Below are 22611 nucleotides of genomic sequence, written 5' to 3' on the forward strand. Positions count from 1 at the left end.
GCCAACACCGGATCTTTGGTTTTTTGGGAGATAATTTCATCAATAAGATTCCAATAAGAAAATGCAGTAATTGGGACCTTTCCTGGTCCACAAGTAGCATAATAATCCTTAAGGGCCTCCCCTACTCTTTTCCATCTCCTCTCGTCGATGGTACCCTCGGTGGGAAACCAAGGGCAGAGATCTCTAATATAATCAAAATATTTTAACAACTGTTTGACTGTAACCTTTACCCCTCGTGCCTGTAAAGTTTTTTTTAAAGACCGTCTACAAACAACTCATGTTGGCTAATCTCCTGTCCCATAATCGCTGCTCAACTCACCGAGGTGCAGGAAAGACGACAGGTTCACGTCAGACGCAATCCTCTTTTTTCTATTTTATTTGTCTCTTCTATTTTATTGGGCCCCCGAGCAGCGTTCTTCACTGGATCCCCCATTCTCGGGCCCCACGCTGGGCGCCACTTGTCCCGACCCACAGGTAAGTCAACGGAGACCCTAGAGGGGGAGTGAGAATGACAAGGGACAAGAGACATGAGAGATGGAGACAAGACAGGTTTCTGATCAAGTCTCATTTATTGCAGAAGCTGCTACAGCGTATATACCATAGGGCTAGAGGGAAGGAGCAAGGGGAGGGTACTGGGGCTACTTCCTTGTTGCCAGGTAGACTTGCAGCAGGCCCAGACATGCCCGTAAAAGGCACTCAAGAGTTCTAGTGGGGGGGGGCAAGACCCCCCACAATGCTGAGTCCTAAGATGCTTTCAGAGCATCTCTTATCTTGCCCTTTGTAAAGTACTTGGCTTTATTAATTGTACTAATCTCTGAGCAACTATAACTTATTTGACCCTTAGTTTGTGAAATCTTTCTCTTCTCCTCTCTGCTCTTGATTCTCACTGATAACCTAGCTGAAAGCGTGGAGCAGTGCCCATACTATAGCATGAATGATGTTTTTTGTGACGTTTCCTGTGTCAGATTAATTAGTCTATCACCTTAAACTCAGTGTTCTACAATGTCTTGGAGGATGGACAAAATTCAGACAAGTGCTTTGTCAACCTGTAACATGAAAGGAATCTGGACCAATTGCCAAGACAATGCATGTTTCTTTCTGAAAATTAATCAACACAGACTTTAGTGTCTGCATTCTAGGAGCATATCAGGCTCCTTAGATCACACTAAAATCATCCTTTCTAGGACCTTTCAGCTCCATCCCTATTTCAAAGTCAAGGGATAGGTAATAATTATAGAGCAGCAGTGTGATATTTGATGACATCTTCTAATAGTGATGGGAATCATCCCAACAACAAAATGAAAGATGAGAATTTGCCATAGGACTATTGAAATAGAAAAGTAAAGTTTATCTTCAACCTCGTCTCTTTCTTTCCAGCCATATATTAGAGACAGATGCTATGGAAAGAGAAAATCCTAGTTTCCCCAACACTTTTGTCCTGCTGGGCTTCTCAGAGTTTCCATGGCAGGAGAAGCCCCTATTTGTAGTGGTGCCGGTCTCCTACATCCTCACCCTGGTGGAGAACATCTCCATCATCCTCCTCTCCCTGGTGGACCCCAGACTCCAGACACCCATGTACTTCTTCCTGGACAACCTCTCTCTGCTGGACCTCTGTATCACCTGCACTATTGTGCCTCAGCTGCTGGCCAACCTGTGGGGACCAGACAAGACAATTGCTGCCTGGGTCTGCATCACACAGCTCTATGTTTGTACCTGGACAGGTACCACTGAATGCATCTTGCTGGCCATAATGGCCATTGATTGCTATCTAGCCATCTGCCAACCCCTCCAGTACACTCTCATAATGCATCCCGTGGTGTGTGCAGAGATGGCAGCTACCTCCTGGTCCAGTGACCTGGCCAATTCTCTGCTCCAAGCCACACTCACCATCCAGCTCCCCATCTGTGGGCACCAAACCCTGGACCACTTCTTCTGTGAGGTGCCTGTGCTCATCAAGCTGGCCTATAGGAACATCTCTGTTAATGACATGGCCCTGGTTGTAGGAGCCAACCCATTTTGTATGGTGGCTTCCCTGATGGTGGTCATCTCCTACATCTTCATTGCTGGGGCGGTACTGAACTACCTTCAGCTGAAGGCAGCCCCAAGACACTCAGCACTTGCAGTTCCCACTTGCTGGTGGTCACCATGTACTTTGGATCAGGCATCTACATGTACCTCCAACCTCCTTCCCACAGCACCCAGGCCATGTTCATGTCCTTCTTCTACTGTGTTATCACCCCAGTCCTCAAGCCACTCATCTACACCCTGAGAAACAAGGATATAAAGACAGCATGGAAGAGGATCCTGTAATCAAAGGGTGAAGTGAAGTCCTGGAAAGTCAGAAGATCCCTACCTGTCCTGAGCAACTACGTGCACACATCCATGAATACTGGCAAAATATATCTGCTTTTCCAAAGAAGTATGTATAACTTTAAAAAAAAGAGTTCCCTTCTCCAAAAATTAATTAATATTATAACCTGAGAAAAATATTGTTAAGAAAGTTGTCCTCTGAAATCAATAGAGTAATTGTGCTTTTTCTCAATCCTTTCCACATGTTTATATGCCACAGACACAGTGGGTAGCATGGTCCATATCTTTATAGAGATACCTGCACGTTATTGGTGATTGCCACATCATTCCCAATAGCTAAGGTGTGGAATAACACTAAGCACCTATAAATAAATGAAGGCAAAATAAAATATAGTATGTGTATACAAAGGAATATTATTTGGTCTCACAAAAACAACTACTTCCATCTGTGGTAACATGAATATAATTGACAAACTTTATAGTGAATGAACTAAGCTAAACACAGAAAGATAAACTACCTATTCTTGCTTCTACATGGAGTAAAAACAATAAACTCTAAAACTAGGTTGTTATTTGAGGAGATTAAGAAATGATCATTAGAGAGTAACATCTAGGGGCCACCATGAGTTTGCTTTAATACATTTTTATAAAAATCTGGACCTCAAGGATAGGTAAATTGACTTTTGAAAAAATTCTCCCAACAACAACATGAGTAGCTCCAGTCCTCATTTTCAAATAAGCCAGGCTTATCAAATATATTTTTCATCTGAAAGAACCTTTATACTTTTTAATCAAATAACTTAACCATGCATTCCTGTGGCATCTCTGTCATGTTTGTATGGTAATAGTAAGGCTGATATTAACGAAGAGGTGAGGATGGGCCAGGGATTTAGCTCAGTGGTTTCACTGCCTACTGCGCAAGTGCAAGGACCCGAGTTTGATCCTCAGTACGAAAAAATATATATAGTACTTATGGTGTTCTTCCAAATAAAAAAAGTGAGGAACAAAGAGGTGAGGAGTAAAGGGGAGGTGATGGATGCAGTTTATGGATGTGGAAGGATGAAAGGGAGGCATCCTGGGTCTCAGCATGTTCATCTCTGCAGGGACCAGGCCATGCCCCCTACAGTATCTCACACCTAAGCCCTCTGCACTTTCACTGCTGTCTGCCAGATATGATGCCTCTTTCTAGACTCCCATCTTTTCCAATGGAGTTTTCACCCCACAGCAATGTTCTTTAGTGTATGTGCTTCTGAAGCAAGCACACCAATGCTTTTTAGTAATATTCACAGTAGGAAAATGCTTGTTTATTGTGAAGTGGAGTAAGAGTTTGTAAAAAGTGAGTAGGGCAGAGAAAATGGCTGGCAACTGATCCCTGTGTTCTCAGGCAGATCCACTTCAAAAGAACACTGGTACATTTTATTGGCAGTTGAACTTTCAGTAGCAGCAGCAGGAAATAGACTGCTGGCTCCAGCTAGGCCTCTGAGAAGGTGAGTCTAGCACCAATCCAAGCCATCAGAGCCACTACCAGGATGGTGGGCAGAGCAGCAAGATGCTCCAGCACACTGACTACAGGATGAGGTCCACTCTGCAAGGCCAGCTCTTCACTGTTAACTTCCAGGCTGTAAGCAAGCATGTAAATTTGTTCCTGTGTGACTGTGACAGGTTCAGGAAGATAAATCAAAATAACTCTAAACAAGCAGAAAGGGAAGAGAAACCAGTCCTCAGACTGGTGCTGCTTCTAGGGGAGAACCTCATCTCAATGACAGTAGAATGACCTCCTCCCAAAGATACTGCCATTGCTCAAGTACCACTTCTTGGGTCTACTGGGCCCCAGGAATTGGCAGAGCTGCTGATAGAAGCATCCTTCCTGGGGTTCCCATACCACAGGCTCCTGCAGGACTTGTTAAGCCAGTCCATGGAGTGGGTGGGCCATCCCAACAGGAGGTGATCCCACAAAGAGGGACTGTGGCAGCTGCTGTAGCTGCTGCTACAGCTAGTGTTGCAGGGGCCCTGACTGAGTACCCACATGGGTATGGGGATCCTCCCTCACCTATGGGTCAATGGACACTTTCTCCAGGCATGATGGTCCCTCCTCCTGGCATGCAGCCACCAATGGATCCTCCAGTGGGGGTCCTTCCTGGATGAGGTATTCCTTTAGGCATGCCACCTCCAGCAATGCAGACCCTTTCTCCATGTGAGGGCTTTGACCTTAGCCACAGAGTTATGGAAGTAGCATCACAGAAGCATGGGCCAGATTACCCAGGACCGTCTTATCACAGAACTGTTTGTTTGTTGTGCTGCTGTTTGCAGAGTCTCACTAGGTTGTCTTGTTTTGCTTACAGCTCCCCTTCCCCCAGGAATCCACCTGCCATGGGACTAGACTCATCTTGGCCCTCCTCTGCTCTTTGCTTGTTTCCTGCAAGGTTGTTCATACTCATTTTACTTCCTTGTGCTCCATGAAACTTATTTATAATAAACTATTTTAAAAGAATATTGCAAGTGCAAAAAAAGATGACAGTGAAAACTGATTTATACTTTCTGTGATGGTCAAGCTTGATTGTGAATTTGATTGGCTTTAGAGATGCCCAATTCCACAGCTAAACCTTTAGCTGTGATTCCCTGTAAAATGCAAATAACAGATTAGAGAATCCCAAGATACATTGGCACAGAATAAATTCCCATTTCAAAGGGCAGGGACAGGTAAATAGAAAGTATTTGGGCCAAAAAAATTTCAGAAACCAGTAGAGCAAACATAATGTCATGCAGTTCTATGCCTAGCATTCAGGTCATACGGTGGTGAGATGTGAAATTTGGGGAGCTTTGTGGTCCTATTCAATGGCCTTCCAAGTTGCAGCACACAGCATTCTCTCCTTTGGGCTGGTTCTGCTTTCTGCCTGATTTCCATGTTCCTGGCATCTCCACCTTCCAGAGGTCTCCATTTCCAAAGCTTTACACACTGCCCTCTAAGGGTACATTGACTGACGTTTCACACCTCCCTTTCAAATCTGAAAGGAAAATTTCATGATCCCACACCTCTTACTTTCTGTACTCTGAAAAGAAATGGGCTCATGTGGACAATGTCAAGATCTCAAACTAGCAGTAGCCAGGGCCCCTTGAAACATGGCAACTGTGGGTTCTGAGTGATGGGGCCTGAACATTATGAAATGAACCTCAGAGACCAATTCCCTACAAGTCCCTTCTCTAGCAAGTGACCCAGAGTTTTATTAAACATGTGAAAGGTTATGTTCTGCAAAGCGGAATAGCTTATTGTTATAGCCAAGTGTTACAGCTCAGTGTCACAAGCAAGTGCCACAGCTCTCAGCCACAGCTGAATGTTACAGCTCAGTGTTATAGATCTGGATCACAGCCATTGCAATTTGAAGACTCGAGGATCCAAAGGTCACACCAAGAGGTGGAGAAAAACCTATTATTACACCAGCAGATGTAGAGGAGTTCATACTCCAAAGTCAGAGCCCTCCACCTGAAATGGAAGCCTCCTAGGAGTAGGAAAGCATGCTCAATGAAGCAGGAGGGCTGAGTTAATAGAATATTCCTATAAGGGGGTGGAGCTAACAGAATAGTCTTGAGAGATCAGATAGTTACAAAACTTTTTGATACATTGGGTCTGAGCACTGAGCAGCACTGACTATTACATTTCTGGAACACAACATTTTGTGGGAAATAAAACATGGAGGCAAGGCAAGGGATAGTCAAGACCCTGTCTTATTGTGTATTATTACTCTGTCAGTTACACTTTTACACCCTTGAACTTGTGATAGATTAGACCTTTCTAATTCCTGAGATGCCCTCAAGGCATCTATCTTTTGGTGCCATTCAAAGTGTTTGGCCTCTTTTTAATGATGCTGATCTTTCCATCAACTGCATCTCTTTTTTCCCTAAGGGATTGCAGAGGATAATTTACTATTTTCAAAACATTTTTTCTGCTTTTAGCTCCTGAATTTCTTACTAAAGCAACAAGCCGTACACAGGACATGGCCTAGACATTGGGCAGCCTTCAAATTTCCTCTGAAGTTACTTTGGATAATTCCTTTAATCTCAGCCTTCATACAAAGTCTTAGGACATGTACAAAATGCCAACATATGTTTTGACAGAGTGTAGAACAAAGGTCTCTAGTACAATTCTAAAACAAGTCTTTATTCTCTTCTGAAATTTCATGAGCCTGGCCTTTCCTCTTCACATTCCTTTCAGTATTTTAATCTGGGATATGATCAGAATTATCTATCAGGCCAAGAGTGGTTGCACACACCTGTCATTCCAGCACTTTGGCTGTCAAAGACAGAAAGATGACAAAATTAAGTTCAGCCTGGGAAACTCAGGAACTTAGTGAGACCATGTCTCATAATAAAAATGTCAAAAGAGCAGGAGATGAAGCTCAGTGTGAAAACCCTGGATTCAATCTCCAATATCATGGGGAAAAAACCAATGTGCTGCCAGGTTGTGCCTACAAAATTCAAGGTCCAATCTACTGTGCTTCTACAAATGTTTGAAAACAAGGCCCAAGGCTTGTGAATGACATGATCAGGGATAGGCACAGCAATGCTCCCACTTCTCTGGTATTTATACTCTGTATTGCTCAGCTTGTTCATTGCTGGGACCAAATACCTGACACCCTGTACTTAAAAGAAGAGAGGTTTATTTTTGCACAGTTTCAGAGGTTTCAATTTATGCTTGGTTGCCTCCAAAACAGAAATACCATGGAAGAAGAGAATAATAGAACAAAGCTGTTGACCTCATAGTGGCCAAGTATCGTTGCACAGGGGAAGAGCATCAATAAGAGATACACCCTCCTAAGACACAACCCTAGTGACTTATCTCCTCCAACTACACCCCACCTTTTAACAACACATTCAGCTGTGACTCTCCATTTCACCAATGAATATGGTGAGCCCAGTGATCCAATCATCTTTTCAATAATCTGCTAACTCAGTTAAACTGACAATTAAGATTAATTCATATGTAAGGAGAAAACACTTGCATACTGCATATCTGATAATAGGTTAATATACAAAGGATGTCAAAGATGAATCAAGAGCAAAATGGCAATCTTACTGAATAAGGGGCACAGATTCTGAATATTTCTCAAAACCACACATTCAAATGGCCTACAGGTATAGAAAAGGTGCTCAACATCACTAATTATAAGAAAGGAAACTAAAGTCACCATTATACATTACATACTCACACATGTTATTGCTGAAAAGACAACAGGTAGCAAGTGTTGGGGTTATACTAGAGAGAACTCTGAGCACTGTTGGTGAGACTCTCAATCAGTACATCCACTATAGGAAACACAGATATGCCTCAAAAATGTAAACATACAAATGTCTTATATAGCAGTTATACCTCTTCTGGATACATCTATATATACAAAAGAAATAAATCAAGACCTTGAGGTCTTCTATTGACTCTATTACAATATCATTTGTCATAGCTAAAATTGGATGTAATAACTTAAATGCCTGTAGATGGAGAAATGAATACAGACATTCTATATAAATATTTCAATACAGATAATGAGACATTAGCAATTCTTAAAAATGAGGAAAGCTAATGTATTTTGTGACTGCATAGATGAACCCAAAGACATTATGCTAACTTAAATAAGTCATATACAGAAAGATGAAAGAAAATAATGATCTTGTACACTTGGAGTCTATAAAAGTCAGAGCAGAGAATCATAGCATAGAATGGTCATTGCCATAGAATCGGGAAATGGGGAGAGATTGATCTAATACTACATTTTACTTATATATGAAAAATAACTTCTGATGTCTAAAGTACCATAAATAACTATAATTAATATACCTTATTATACTTGAAATTTGTTCCCGGTGCCAAAAAAAAATTGGTAAGCAAGATCTCCAATGTTTTAAGTGAAATAAATCAGACACATATGTGTAAATGTCATATTCTCTCTCTGGTGTGAGAAACTGAAAAGGTAAATAAGGACACAAATGGATAATAGATAATAGAAAATGGGAAGAAACTGTTCAAAAGGAAAGGGAAACTGTGAAGGGGAGAGAAGGGAAAAGGGAAAAATGAGAAAAGAAGGAAAAACTGGAAACCAAGCTTTTGCAAATAAGGGGCTAAGGGAGTTGAAGGGAGGGAAAGGGATTGGGAGAAAAAGAGGAATCAAGATATACCAGGTACAGGTACAAATTCCCTTTGATGAATGTGATCTTTATGTATATCTAAACTGTACCAATAAAATTAATTTTTTATAATGTGACTATATGAGAAGATATCTTTATGATTGCAATCATTTCACAATACATAGACATATGAAAACATCTTACTGTGTACCTTAAATATTATGCACAATAATATTCATACAATTATACCTCTACAAAGCTGGGGAAATTTTAAAAATAAAATGTGCGGTTGAGTATTTTTTAATATCATATTGGCTATTTATTTTAGTTTGAAAACTGCCTGCTCATAATATGTCCCCTTTTTTAATCAAATTACTTGATTTTTAAGTGTTATTTATAACCACTGCTAATTTTTTTGAGTTCCCTATGGATTCTGGATATAGATGCTTGTGAAGTTATTATTCATTACTATTCTCTCCCATTTAATAGATTCTCTTCATTCTGTTACTCTTCCCTTTGCTGTGCAGAAGATTTGAATTTGATGTAATCCTATTTTCTATTTTTACTTTTGTGCAGTGTGTGCTTAAATTCTTCTCCAAAATGTACTTGCACAAACTAATATCATAGACTGTTTACCCTGTTTTCTTCTACTATTTTTATAATTTCTTTTCATAGTCACGTCTTTAATCCATCTTGACATGGTGTTTGCATATGTTGTAACGTGTGAGTCCACTTCCATTCCTTTAAATGAGGACATTCAGCTATTTGGACCATTTATGAAGAACATGCCCTGGCTATACATGTGTTATTCCAATCTAACAGAAAAACTTCACCGTGATATGTGAATTTGTTTTTGTGTTCTCTATTCTATTCCACTGGACAATGTGTCTATATTTATGCCAGTACCATACTATTTTTGTTCCTATATCTCAGTAGTATATTTAGAAGCAGGAAAGTGCAAATCAACACCAAAATGGGATATCATCTCCACCTAGAATGAGTATAATAACAGACAAAATTGACAAATGCTGGGAAAGATGTGGCAAAAGAGGAAATAGTGGCCACTATTTGTAGCAATGTAAGATTGTACAGCCACAGTTACTGAAAATTATATGAATGTTCTTTGAAAAATTAAAGCAAAAGTACCATATGATCCTGAAATCCCATTGTTGTGTATTTCTCAGAAGGATATGCATCAACACATCCAAGTCATCTGCACTTCTTTATTTCAGCACCATTCATCACTTCTCGGCCTTTTGGGTAAGATCAAGTGTATTTCAGCACCATTCACAATGAACAAGACATGGAATCAACAAAGGTCCCCATACACAGATGACTGGATGTAGTGGATTAACTAATGGTCAACCTGTAATGCCCAGCTGAACTGAATCAGCCTTGTCTGGGTGTGGAGGATCCACCTGAGGATTGTTACCAATAGCCATAAAAAGAGAACTGGAAGGAAAGATCTTGGCCTGTTGATTTCCCAGGGGAAGCTTGCTGCAGATGGTTTTCCTGATCCAAACTAAGCTGTTCTGGTCAGAGGAGCTCACTGTTGCTGGGATTAGCTGCTGTTTTCATCAGGGGAACCCTGTTCTTCACCATGAACATCACTTCCTGGCTCCAATGTGGATATTTCAGATTGGTGGCACAAATCCTTCATCTCACCAGTGTAGGTTTTCTGGGTTCCACTACTGGCCTTTGGACATTCCAGGTGCAGATCCTCTATACAGACAAGCATGTGATGTTGCTGTGGGCTCTAGGCCACTGACTGGACTCGTGAAAGACACTGCCTTGGACTCTTCACTTTTAGTTGGAATTGTGCAGGACATTGTTAGAATCCAGGCCCTCAGCTGGATTCCTTGGGCCCCTAATGTGCAGTTTATCTCTTCCACTCCTTTTTATTTGACTTTTTTGGTAATTATCATAAAATAATCCCATAAGCTGTGAGTCCTGTAATAAATGTATTTCCTTGCCAAACTTTGACTATAACAGTGGATAAAGACCATATGGGAGACACACACAGCAGGATATCATAGCCATATGCAAGACACATTCTGTCATTTATACCAATGTGGCTAGAACTTGCCTTAATTACCTTCTCACTGCTGAGACAAAATATCTGACACCCAAAGTTAAAGGAGGAAAATTTTATTTAGCTTGCAGTTTGTACAGGTCTCAGTCCATAATCAGGTGAATCCAAGGCAGGGAGGCTTGGCAAACAGGCATTGCAGAGGAGAAACAGTTCATGGTGGGCAGAAGGTAGCAATGCAAGCAAGAGAGAAGATAAGACTCTGTCCCTTATGTTTTATCCAGGCTACCAGGATTAGGGTGGTGGCAAACCAATCAGTGGACTGAGTTAGTAATCACACACCCTTAATCCCAGCATCACACACTCTAGATACAATCACCTCTGGAATAAGCCCCACTTATGACTGCATTAGGTTTTGGGGGGACACCTAGACCCAAACCATAACAGAACTGAAAATCCTACCAGAGGACCTAAACTGGGCATGAAAAGGTACACATGATTCAACATATATATGGAATCTAACAAAGCTGAGTTCAAAGAGCTAGTGAACACAATAGTGATTCCTGGAGAAAAAGGAGGAGGAGACCAAGACGAAGGAGAGGAGAAATGGCTCACAAAGTGCAAATTCACAGCCCACAGGAGGAAAGAATGCTGTCAGAACACATGGATATTGACTGCAGTTAACAATATTGTGTAATACAATTCAAAATAGCTAAAGAGAAGGTGAAGAGGTTCTCTGCCTGTGAAAAGCCACCAGGTATAGTAGCACATTCCAGTAATACAATCAACAGGGAGGCTGAAGCAGGAGGATCATTGTGAGTTGAAGAAAAGCCTGGGCAACACAATGAGTCTAGGGCCAACACAAACTGCACAGTGAGACTCTGTTTCAAACAAACTAAAACCAAAAAGTAAAGACTGTGGTAAAGGTTTGGTGTTATCAAGGACCTAAGTATCACCCAAGTTAACATTCTTAACACGCAAGTTAAAATGTAATGTATAATATAGTATGTCATAAAGAAGTATAGCTACACTTGTTAATAAATACATTTTAAATAAGAAGTGTGGCCTATGTGATGTATAAAATATGGTGCTAAGTTTTTTGAGCCCTAATCACTCTAAGGTTTAAACAAATAATGCTTCTGTACCATAAGTAATATACAATACAGTGAAAACATAATTACATTTGTAATACTTCTGGAAGCATGCTTCCATTCCTTTCTAAAAATGATCAAGGAAATTTAACATTTTAAGAACACAGAGTACTTGCAATATCATTAAAACTTATTCCTAAACATGAGAAAGTCTATAGTCAAAGGCAATTAGCAAATCTAACAGATTGTAGAAAACAATAAATGTAAAACAATTATTTTGTTATTGCAGGGATTCTGATTCTGGTGGAAATAATGGCTTTCACAGACAGCTCTCCCTTGCTCCTTCTCTGGCTTCAACCAACCACCCTGTGGCCTCTGCTCTTGCTCCACTTTCTTCCCCACAGTTGTCACAGCTGATGCTCCCTGGGGACCCAGACCCTCTCCATGTACAAGTGAAGTCTCTGTATTCCACACTGAACCAGCTGGACCAGGTCCACAGGATGCTGGACAAGTAGAGAGGACCTGAGACCCCGGGTGAAGAAGGGCCTTTTCCATGGGACACACCTGCATTATCGTCCGGTGAAACTGGGTGGGCACAGAAGGAGGTGGGTGAAATAGTTTACACGTGGGCTGAGCCTATGCTGCAGACATCTCATGACAACTCTCTCCATGCTGGGCTTGCACAAGCTCACCACCAGCCCTGTGATATTGAAAGTCACTGATTAGGGCTGGGGGTTTAGATCAGTGGTTTGGCTGCCTGCCTCAAAAGCACAAGGACCTGAGTTTGATTCCCAGTACCAAAACAAAAAAACAAACAAAAAAAACTAAGCAAAATCACTGAGGGCAGCAAGTAATTCCGGGCCAAGCTGGGAAGTTTTATATTCTCCAAAGTACTCAGAGGGTAGTAAATAGCAACAGTGGAAGACTGGGTCAAAGCAATGGGTTTGAGTCAGGAGATACACAATGTGGGAGACATCTGGGTCTTAAACTCCCAACACCAAGATGCCTTCTGCTTCTGGGAGATGCTTGACCCATCTTATCACTGCATATCCTTGGCTTCCACATAACCCTGGGAAGTACTCTTGGCCATTATCACACTTCTTCATCTCTGTCATGAACCAAGGAGCAAAGCTCTGCTTCAGAGTAATTGAAGGTAACCCAGTATCATCACAACTTCATTAGCATTGCATATCACACACATACACACATACACACCATTGGCTTTGGAAGTCATGCTGCCTTTTCCTGACCATATAAAGTTAAAAATGCTCCCTCTCAATGTGTGGGTAAAGACTTTAAATCAATTGGAAAGAGGATATTTTCCCACCCCAGAACCAAGGAAATATCCCAATCAATATCACAAAACATAAGAGCAGATAAGGCCATTTTGAGTCAAACCTACTCTCCAGTTTTCTCACCAGTCATTGCCAACCTGAAGAGTGAACTTTTCTTTAATAAATCTCTCCCACTCTTTCTATTTTCCTATGTCCTGCTCATTTTCTTGTTTGAGAAACAGGAAGCCTGGATGTATCCAGTGAAACTGACACCCCCTGTGTGAGGAATTTTGCAGGGGGAAGAAAGTACATTTCAAGAAAAGGGGCAACATGGCATAAAGTGTTCCACCTTACTGACATAAGGTGTCCCATGACAAGAACTTAAATCTCTAATGAGCTTTAAAAGAACACACTTCTCTATTTTCTGAAGAAGTGACATATTTCTGTTTAAAACATGCTTTTTCACATGAGATTAAGTGTGATATTTTAAAATAAATATTCTCCTGGGGTGGGATCAGTCTGATCTTGTGCACAATCTTCAATAGGGAACCATGAGGACAGCACAAGGTGGCCACAGACTACTTTGAGGTTTTGTGGGGTAATTTTATTGTTTCAGGGACTTGTCTGCACAACACTTGAGTGTATTTCTCAGGGTAAGATAATTCTACAGATGAAAAAATTTGTAGGAAAATTCCCTGTAGAGCATTCATCTCTACACATGAGGTCCTGAGTTAATGGTCTCCCTGAACTAGTTCAGGTCTCAGAAGAGCCAAGCCAGGCACCCTCAGGTGGCCCCTCCTCATCACTCTGTCTCCTGCCTGGATTCTGATCACTCCCACCTCACTATCCATGAAACCCCAGCATGTGAAGAGAACTTGCCTCACTAGAGCCAGCCCAACTCTCCACCACTCGCCTCTCACTCAGGCATCTCTCCCTTCTTCTCCTCAAGGTGAGTGAGTGCAGCAGGGTTGTTCTTGAGCAGGGTGTTGATCTCCTTCTCTTCCAGTGAGTTCCACAGAGGATCTTAGCAGAGACTCTCACTTGTCTGATGAGACTGGGCTCTTTTGGGTAATATGAAGTATAATCATAGGTACCAAAATGATATCATTAAGAGGATAATACTCTCAAAGCTTCTCTATCTCAAACCATATATCACCACACAAATTTTCATTTCCACTACAGGATGAAGTCTGAAAACCTATATATTTTTTAAGTTAGTGGCAAAAATAACTCCTAGCAAAAGACCCCATTAGCAGAGAGGGAAAATCATAATCATCCCTGCAAATACTGCTTTGTAGAACACATGAAGCATTGCACTGGATGTTAGGTAAAACACAGCAAAACAGAGTATAATATTGGTCACCCAGTGGCTTCAGTGATGGTACAGACAAACAACTTGATAAAAGTGCAATTTTAACCAGTTTAGAGTGTTGTGTAAAATTTGTGGAAGAAATACAGCAAACCTTGTATGTCAGGTGAAAGTAATATCACTGAATCCAGTTGTTAATTTATGTGTTTATTAAATAGCTGCTGCAGGCCAGAACAAGGTGATGGGAAGGCAGGACACATAACCTAGGGTCAAACTCCCGCAGTGCTCACAGGCAGAGGGGAGGTGAGAGACTGCAATGGTGTCAACATTCAAAGTTCATGTGGAGACAGAGATGGGGAAGCTGTGGGAGGATCCACACAAGGAATATCACTGGTGCAGGAGTCACAGATGAGTCCTCAGGCAGGTCAGTGTGGGAAGCAGAAGGAGAAGCCAGCTGTGCCCCAGGACAGGGTGGAGGGGCCTTTTCATAGGAGCTGGGAGAAAGTGGTGAAGAAGGTGACTTTGCAGGGAGAGGAAGCAGGGGACAATGTAGGGTTCACAGAAGGGGGGCACCAGGTGTGCTATGGGCATCACCAGAAATCCAGATGCTGCCCCCGTTAGGACCCTGCCCTTTGCTCCTCAGATCTTTGTGCTTTCAGAGAAAGAATTGAGTCCAGATACACAGGCAACCTTGTAGAAATAGGGGTAGAATTTAGGGCAGTTAATACACAGAGATTTAGGCCTTCAGACAAGATAAGCATTGCCTTGAAGGCATCAGCCCTGAGGTGGAGGCTGGATATGTTTTCATACACAGGAGAATTCCTGGGCTTCATGGATAAGGGTTACTGTGATGCTGGTTGACCAGTTTGCTTAGAGCTGACACTGGAACTGACAAATGTCTTCCTGCTCCTTTCAGATGGACAGTGTTACCTCAGGATCCTTAATAATGTAAGAAAGGAAGAGAAAAATTACAAAAGGTAACTCTAACTCAGGTCTGGCCCAAGGCAGGAGGGTGTTTAAGAATGTGCCCCTTTCTGAGACAAGGGGACAGATCTCTTGCATTAGGAAAGTGGTCCAAGGGAACAAGTGTGAGGGGTGATGAGGAGGGGAAGGGTAAATAAAGATGTGCTATGTACAGAAACCTAGTAACTCCAATTAATGTAAACATTATATGCCATAACATGAGCCAAGACATGCAGTATCGACAAAAATGAAAATGGGAGAAGGGAACTGCAAGGAGAGAGAGGGAGTGTGAGGGAAGAAAAAGGGATTATTTTTTTAAGAAAGAAAGAAAGATACTGTAATATGTAGATGTAATCACTCCACATCATGATTGTAAACTACATACCCCGCAAACATGTACAAAGAAAATTTAAAAATTTATTAAAATAAAAGAATTTCCCCTTTCTGGTGTTGTTTGGCATAGGCTATGCAGTGGGATGCTGTATGCCTTATTATCCACACAGAGGCCCTCTGTCCTTGGGTCTGAGACCTCATAAGTGCGTGAAATGGGTCACACACTGAGGTCTGTGTTTCCTTGTTTTTCTCTCCCTGGCACATGATGCTACTTTGTTCCTCCTTTCTCCCTCAGTCCTGCTGATGTCTAATGACCTGCCAACAATGAGGCTGTTAGGTGGGTCCATAGGCTTTAAGCAATCAAGGGTGAAATAAGGAACGCAATTTCTGGAAATCACACAAGCTGGGAGTGTGAGGAATGGAGGAGGATGGGCAGATTTATCAACAGGATCCTCACAGAAACTACCAAAGAGCCTGACAGTGTGACAATGAGGAGATCCACGGTTGACCTTTTACTCATTCCTGACATTCATGAGAAATTCTTTTACTTTAATTCTTAATGATGATCCAAACCAAACCCAACAGCTGTAATGGTGATATTCCACTGTGAAACTCTTGAAGAAAAACTTCTACTCTTTATCCCTGACTTACTTCACTTAACATAATGAGGTTCATGTTCATCGGTTGCCATTAATGGTAAGATTCACTTTTTCTTGAAGGTTGGTGGTATTCAATGTTTACATTTACCACCTTTTACTGGCAATGCAACCACTGCTAGAAACCAGTTGATCCCACTTTGGCTGTCATGAATGATTCTTCATTGGCCATGAGAGTGTAGATGCCTCTGCAGAATACTGGATCCATTTCCTGTGGATAAGTACCCAGGACTAGGACTGATGGGTTATATAGTTCAATTTTTAATCTTTATTAGCTCTAATATCACTTCCATAATGACCATAATTTTATTCATTTTTCCATATTCTTGCCAACATTGTTTATCTTTGTCTTTCTAATAATATCCAGAGCCGCAGAAGTGTTGAGAAAGTTAAACTCTCCATGCTCTTACTCATGTGGGGAGGTGAAATAGTTAATCTCCTAGAAGCTGAGCTCAAAGTAGTGGTTGCCAGTAGCTGAGACAGTGGCTTCCTAGAGGGTTGGGGTGACAGTGGCCCCAAGTGCAGAGTCACAGCCACATGGGAAGGAGAAGCAGAGATCTGTGGTACAGCATGGGGACTATAGTTAGTGGTGATTTATTGTACCTTTGGATGGTTTAGTGGAGGAGATATGTCCTCAACAGATCCCAGGCAAGTTCTTGATGCCTCATCAAACAGAAAGCAGTTCAGCAAGTTTCCTGAGAACCATAGGCTGATTTATTAGGCATAGTTAGAAAATAAGACAAAACAGGAAAGGATTTCAGCTTCAGAAGTTTAAGGGGACTAAGCTTGATCATAGAAGGATTACTTACCATAGTCAAACAAAGGAAGCATGCAAGGCTGCATGGATGATAACTGTATAAGAATATGTAATACTTACATAGAAGGCAAATGTACTCTATCTTTAAAATTATAGGAGACTCAGGGATTTAGCTCAGTGGTTCTGCAACCTTCCTCACAAGCAGAGGGTCCAGAGTTCAATCCCCAGTACCAAAAGAAAAATCATAGGAAATTCTCACAGCTACAACATGGATGAATTTCACATCACACATGCCAGGGGTCCCTAACCCCCAAACCACAGACCTGCACCAGCCCATGGAGCCAAGCTGGAAAAAAGGAGGTGCACATCATGGGAGCAATTGAAGCTTCATCTGTGTCTACAGTGCTCACCATCTCTCCCATGACCACCTGAGCTCTGGCTTCTATCAGATCAGCATGGCATTAGATTCGCTTTGGAGCATGAACACTACTGTGGAGTGCACTTTTGAGGGATATGGGTTGCCTTGTTCCCTATGAGAATCTAAAGCCTGGTGATCTGAGATGGAGATGAGGGGGTTATGGTACCACTGGGGAGCAGCTGCAAACACAGATGAACATCAGCAGAGAGGTTTGACTACAGAAAGAATGATAAATCAATTGCTTGCAGACTCAGATCAGCTTAGTACTATATCACAACTAAGCTGAAAGGGGTGTCAGGCTTTATAGTGGGAAGTGTGTTCATGTCCTTCATCTGGTAGCAGGCTTTAAGTCAAATTCAACACTTATTTTAGCATGCACATGACCCACCTTTATTTGCCACTTCCAGCTGTGTCTTTCCTGAAGTGTGCACTTGTCTCAGCTGCAGTTTTGATAAGCTCACAAACTAACCCTACCCACAATAAATACAAAACAAAGTCATGTGACAGTTTCTCTAAAAAGGGGAAAGATTCAGTGATGAGGCTGCAGAAGATTCTAAGACCACCAATAGAGAACAAGCTGCATTTAAAAGCTATCACCAAGAATTCTGTTTAAATTATGGGTTCACTGAAAGAAGTGACATTTTCTGCAACCCTGCTTTGTATAATATGTGGTTATGGGCTATCCAACTAAGTTATGAAACCTTAAAAACTACTTTGCCACATGAATACTAAACACCCTGATTTTGAAAATCTAATCCTTTGGAGTTATTCAAATGACAAAATGTGAAGATGAGGGAAAAGCGTTGCAAGAGGTCACCACTTCATCAAATATGTGTGCCCTGAGTGCATCTTTGTTAGTGGCTTGCAGCATTGATAAAGGTGAAAGGCCTTCAATCTTGGTGAAGAGTTGGTCCTGCCTACTGCTAAGGACATCTGTCATAAATCCTTTTGAGAGTCTGGAATGCAAAAGGTGGCATGTGTTTTTCACTTGGCTAGCATGGTGAATAGCAAATTGAAACCACAGAGGATCTGGAAACACAATAGATAAATAGGCACTTGTGCATGATCCAGGTTCACAATTCTACAGATGTTGACAACACAGCAACAAGAATTATTTCCGGATGATATGAATAAGGCTATGTTATATGCACTTTTGTTGCCAACCAATACCACAACAGCAAAGCTACTCAAGTCTTTGAATAATTATGCAGCAGGAAAATGGAAGTGGTCATTTTAGGTGGGATATGTATGGACAGAGGGGCTGCCATGATTGCATGGCTTTTAGGCTCACTATTTGTGTCAAGGAAGTCATTACTGCATGTTAGTCTATGCCCTGATGATCTGCAGAGAAAGCCTGGCTAGCCCAGCAGTGTCACCTGAACTAAACAATATTTTTCAAGTGTGATAAAATTAACAACCACACTACAGTACACACAGACACTCCTCATGTCTGTGTTCACAGTTCTGTCAGAACACAGACACAGAGCATATATGCCTTCTTTTATATGCAGAAGGGAGATGATTTCTAAAGGCTGATCACCAGCTAGGGATTTTGAATTACAAGAGCTGCTCTAGAGATTTCTTTGAGGAAATACAGTCACCACCAGCAGCATATTTCAGTTAACATCAATTGGGTAGCAAAACTTGCTTGCTTATGTGATATATTCAACCTGCTCAATAAACTCAATCTGTCACTTCAGGAAAGAATGACGACTATGTTCATGTCAACAGATAAAGTGATTACATTCAAAGCCAAACTTGAATGATGGGTGTGATGAGTGAATGAATTTTTCTGTATGTTGCAACAATAGCAGAGATTTTGGAAAAGAGACTAAGCCTAGGTCTACTTTCTCTCTGCTGGTGCATGATCAACTATTTTAGCTTTTGAAAGAATATGAGAATTACTCTACAACCACAAAAGACCCCCACTGAGGAAGAAATGAATCCATTACCCATTTGTGAAGAAGCGACGTGACCAAAACTAAGAAGATAATAAAAAGTAATAATAATAAAAAGAAGCTAGGTGATACAATTTCATCTATGCTAGAAGAGGAAAAACTGTGTGAGATCACAAATGATGATGGCTGAAAGTTATGTTCGAGATAACTTCAAATTTTAACACATTTTGAATTAGTCAAGATGGATATTTCCTGAGGTTGGCACAAAAGCACTGAAAAGCCTGCTTCCATTTTCATCATCCTGTCTTTGGGAAGCAGAGTATTCTGCAATGACAGCCACCAAATGGAGTTTATGGAGAAGACAGGACATATGCAACACACTTAGGGTGTCACTGTCTTCTGTTATCACCAGATGGGACCATTTAGTGACAGGAAAACAAGGTCAGGACTTGCACTGACTTTGTTTAATGGTGAGTTGCATAATTATTTGATTATAATATATATAAAGTACACAATAAATGTGATGTATTTGATATATCCCAAACCAACCCAGCCACATTATATGGAAAAATTGTCATCAATTATAAGTAGTTCCTGGAAAAATTGTCATCAATTATAAGTAGTCCAAAAAGGTGAAACACTACTGATGTGTTAAATAGGCCAAGAACAATGTTACAAATTATATAGTATTTTATTTCTCTGAGGCATTTACATGTTACCATGAAGTTATTCAAATGAAGAATTCATATTTATCATCAAAATTTGTCCCTTCCTGGACCAGGGACATAGATCAGTCACATACAGCCTGCTTGGGAAGCATAAGGTCCTGAGTTTGATCACTGATACAAAAAAAACTTATCCTTTTACTTCTAGGTACATATAAAGCAGCTGCTATGGAAAGGGGAAACATGAGCTTTCCCAACACTTTAGTGCAACTGGGATTCTCAGAGTTTCCGTGGCTGGAGAGGCCACTCTCTGCAGTGGTCCTGGTCTTCTACCTACTTACACTGGTGAGGAACAGCTCCATTATCCTCCTTTCCCTGTTGGACCCCAGACTCCAGACACCCATGTACTTCTTCGTAGACAACCTCTCTCTACTGGACCTTGGTCTCACCTCCACTATTGTGCCCCAGCTGCTAGCCAACCTGTGGGGACCAGAAAAGATCATTGCTTCCTGGGAATGCATTACACAGCTCTATATTTTCAGCTGGACAGCCTGCTCTGAATGTGCCCTGCTGGCCGTGATGGCCATTGATCGCTATGTGGTCATCTGCCAGCCACTCCAGTACACTCTCATAATGCATCCCTGGGTGTGTGTGCAGATGGCAGCTGCCTCCTGGTCCAGTGGCCTGGCCAGTTCTCTGCTCCATGACACACTGACCCTCCAGCTTCCCTTCTGTGGGCACCACACCCTGGATCACTTCTTCTGTGAGGTGCCTGTGCTCATCAAGTTGGCCTGTGGGGATGCCACTGCTAATGAGCTGACCCTGGCTATTGGAGCCATCCCTTTCTCAGGGATGGCTCCCCTGATGGTGGTCATCTTCTACATCTTCATTGCAAGGGCTGTACTGAAATTCCCTTCAGCTGAAGGAAGGCACAAGGCACTCAGCACTTGCAGTTCCCACTTGCTGGTGGTCACTATGTACTTTGGTCCTGCCATCTACATGTACCTCCAGCCTCCAGCAAATCACACTCAGGCCAAGTTCATGTCCTTCTTCTACTGCATTAACACTCCTGTGCTCAACCCACTCATATACACCCTGAGAAACAAGGATGTGCAGACAGCATGGAAGAGGATTCTGCAATCCCAGGATCAGGTGAGGTCTTTAGAAGCCAGATGACCTTGAATTTTCCTGAAGCAACCAAATATTCTCATCAGTTATTGCTGAAATGGGTCCTTTTCCAAATGTGTGTCCATGACTCAAATAAAAGGCTGCTCTTCTCCAGATATTAATTAATTTGGTAAAAAATAAGAAAATAATTTCTGTGAAAAATTTTGTCTTCTTCTGAAACACCAAATATAGCCACTATCCTTTTTTTCAATCCTTTCCAAATGTTTGCTCTGCACAAACACAATGGACAGATGATCTATTCATCTATTGGTAAAAATACCTGCACATTCATGCTCATTGCCACACCATTCATAATAGCCATGGTGTTTAATAAAAATAAGTATCCATCAGTGGGTGATTAAAAATAAAACACCATGTATGTAAACAAATAAATATTATCTGCACCTACACACATAAATTCTGCCATTTATGATGGCATGGATTGAATCTGACATTATTATAGTAGGTGAAATAAGCTAAACACAGAAATTCTCATTTCTATGTGGAATATGAGCAATTAACTCTTTAGAACAATAGTAATCACCACAGGTTGCTCTCTAAGGAAATTAAGAAATGATCATTAAAGACTAACTCTATGGCACACCATGCATTTGTCTTATATATTTTTATGAAAATCTGGACCTAAAGGTTAGATAAATGGAATTTTTTTAAAGTTCCCATCTAACCACATAAGGAACTCCAGTCTTCAATTTCAAAGGAACCAGGCTAATCACACACACTTTCCATCTGAAAAGAGCTCTGAATTTTTAAATCAAATGTGTGTGCCAAAAATGCATTCCTATGACATCTGCCTCACATTTGGATTGAATCCTAAACTGATATCATCAAAGAGATGAGAAATGAAGACAAGGTACTGGCTCCAGGTTGATGGGTGTGGAAGGATGAGAGAGAAAAGCTACCCTGCATCTCAGCACTTTGGACTCTGGAGAGACCAAATCTTGCTGCCTGTAGCATCTTTGCCTGAAGTCTCTTTGCTTTTTTAGTGCTCTCTGCCACAAATGATGTTGCTTCATACTTCTCCTTTTGAGAGCAGTATTTTTATGACAAATAAATGTTATTTTAAAAGTAATACTCAGGATTATTGTACATTGTGAAGTGGAAGTAGAGAGGTTGTGAACATGAGTGAGGAAGAGGAACTCACTTGCAAGATCCCTGGCCTCTCAGGCAGATGCATTAAAAAAGACCAAGCTGAAAGCTGAAGCATTTTTTCTGTCATGGTTATTCTTGACTGTGAACTTGGTAAGATTAAGAGACCCCCAAATCAAAAGTCTCCTCCAAGACTCAAGGCAAACTTAACTGTGACTCTCCATAAAATTCACCAAACAAGTTCCAGAATCCCAAGATATAATGTCACAGGGTAAACCTTCCCATTTTAAAATGGAGAATACTTAGTATGATGTTGGCTGTTGGTTTGTCATAGATGGCTTTTATCAGATTGAGATAAAAAACATCTTTTCCAACTTTCTCTAAGGTTTTTATCATAAATTGGTGTTGAAGTTTGTAAAATGCTTTCTCTGCGCCTATTATGATGATGGTGTGATTTTTATTCTTGGCTCTGTTGATATGGTGTATAACATTTATTGATTTGTGTGTGTTGAACCATACC

General features: G+C 41.2%; 2 protein-coding genes and 1 pseudogene across 2 annotated transcripts; all 3 read left to right on the plus strand.

Annotated features, from left to right (window-relative positions):
- The first annotated feature begins 1399 nt into the window (after positions 1 to 1399).
- On the plus strand, positions 1400 to 2269 carry LOC110346975 (olfactory receptor 2C1-like). Its single transcript, XM_087216985.1, has one exon. The coding sequence runs from the start codon at positions 1400 to 1402 to the stop codon at positions 2267 to 2269; it is 870 nt and encodes a 289-aa protein (XP_087073111.1).
- A 1590-nt stretch (positions 2270 to 3859) lies between these two features.
- On the plus strand, positions 3860 to 12059 carry LOC101700785 (small nuclear ribonucleoprotein-associated protein B pseudogene; annotated as a pseudogene).
- Positions 12060 to 20045: 7986 nt separating this feature from the next.
- LOC101701139 (olfactory receptor 2G3-like) lies at positions 20046 to 20993 on the plus strand. The gene has a single exon (XM_004870965.2). It carries the CDS (start codon positions 20046 to 20048, stop codon positions 20991 to 20993), a length of 948 nt encoding a protein of 315 aa, XP_004871022.2.
- The last annotated feature ends 1618 nt before the right edge of the window (positions 20994 to 22611 follow it).

Source organism: Heterocephalus glaber, unplaced genomic scaffold (assembly GCF_053883595.1).
Source record: "Heterocephalus glaber isolate CG9 unplaced genomic scaffold, H.glaber_assembly_v1.0 deba00001461, whole genome shotgun sequence".
Taxonomy (NCBI): domain Eukaryota; kingdom Metazoa; phylum Chordata; class Mammalia; order Rodentia; family Bathyergidae; genus Heterocephalus; species Heterocephalus glaber.

Excerpts from the sequence above, each read along its gene's own strand:
- LOC101701139 (XM_004870965.2), top strand. The coding sequence starts at position 20,046 with ATGGAAAGGGGAAACATGAGCTTTCCCAACACTTTAGTGCAACTGGGA.
- LOC110346975 (XM_087216985.1), top strand. The coding sequence starts at position 1,400 with ATGGAAAGAGAAAATCCTAGTTTCCCCAACACTTTTGTCCTGCTGGGC.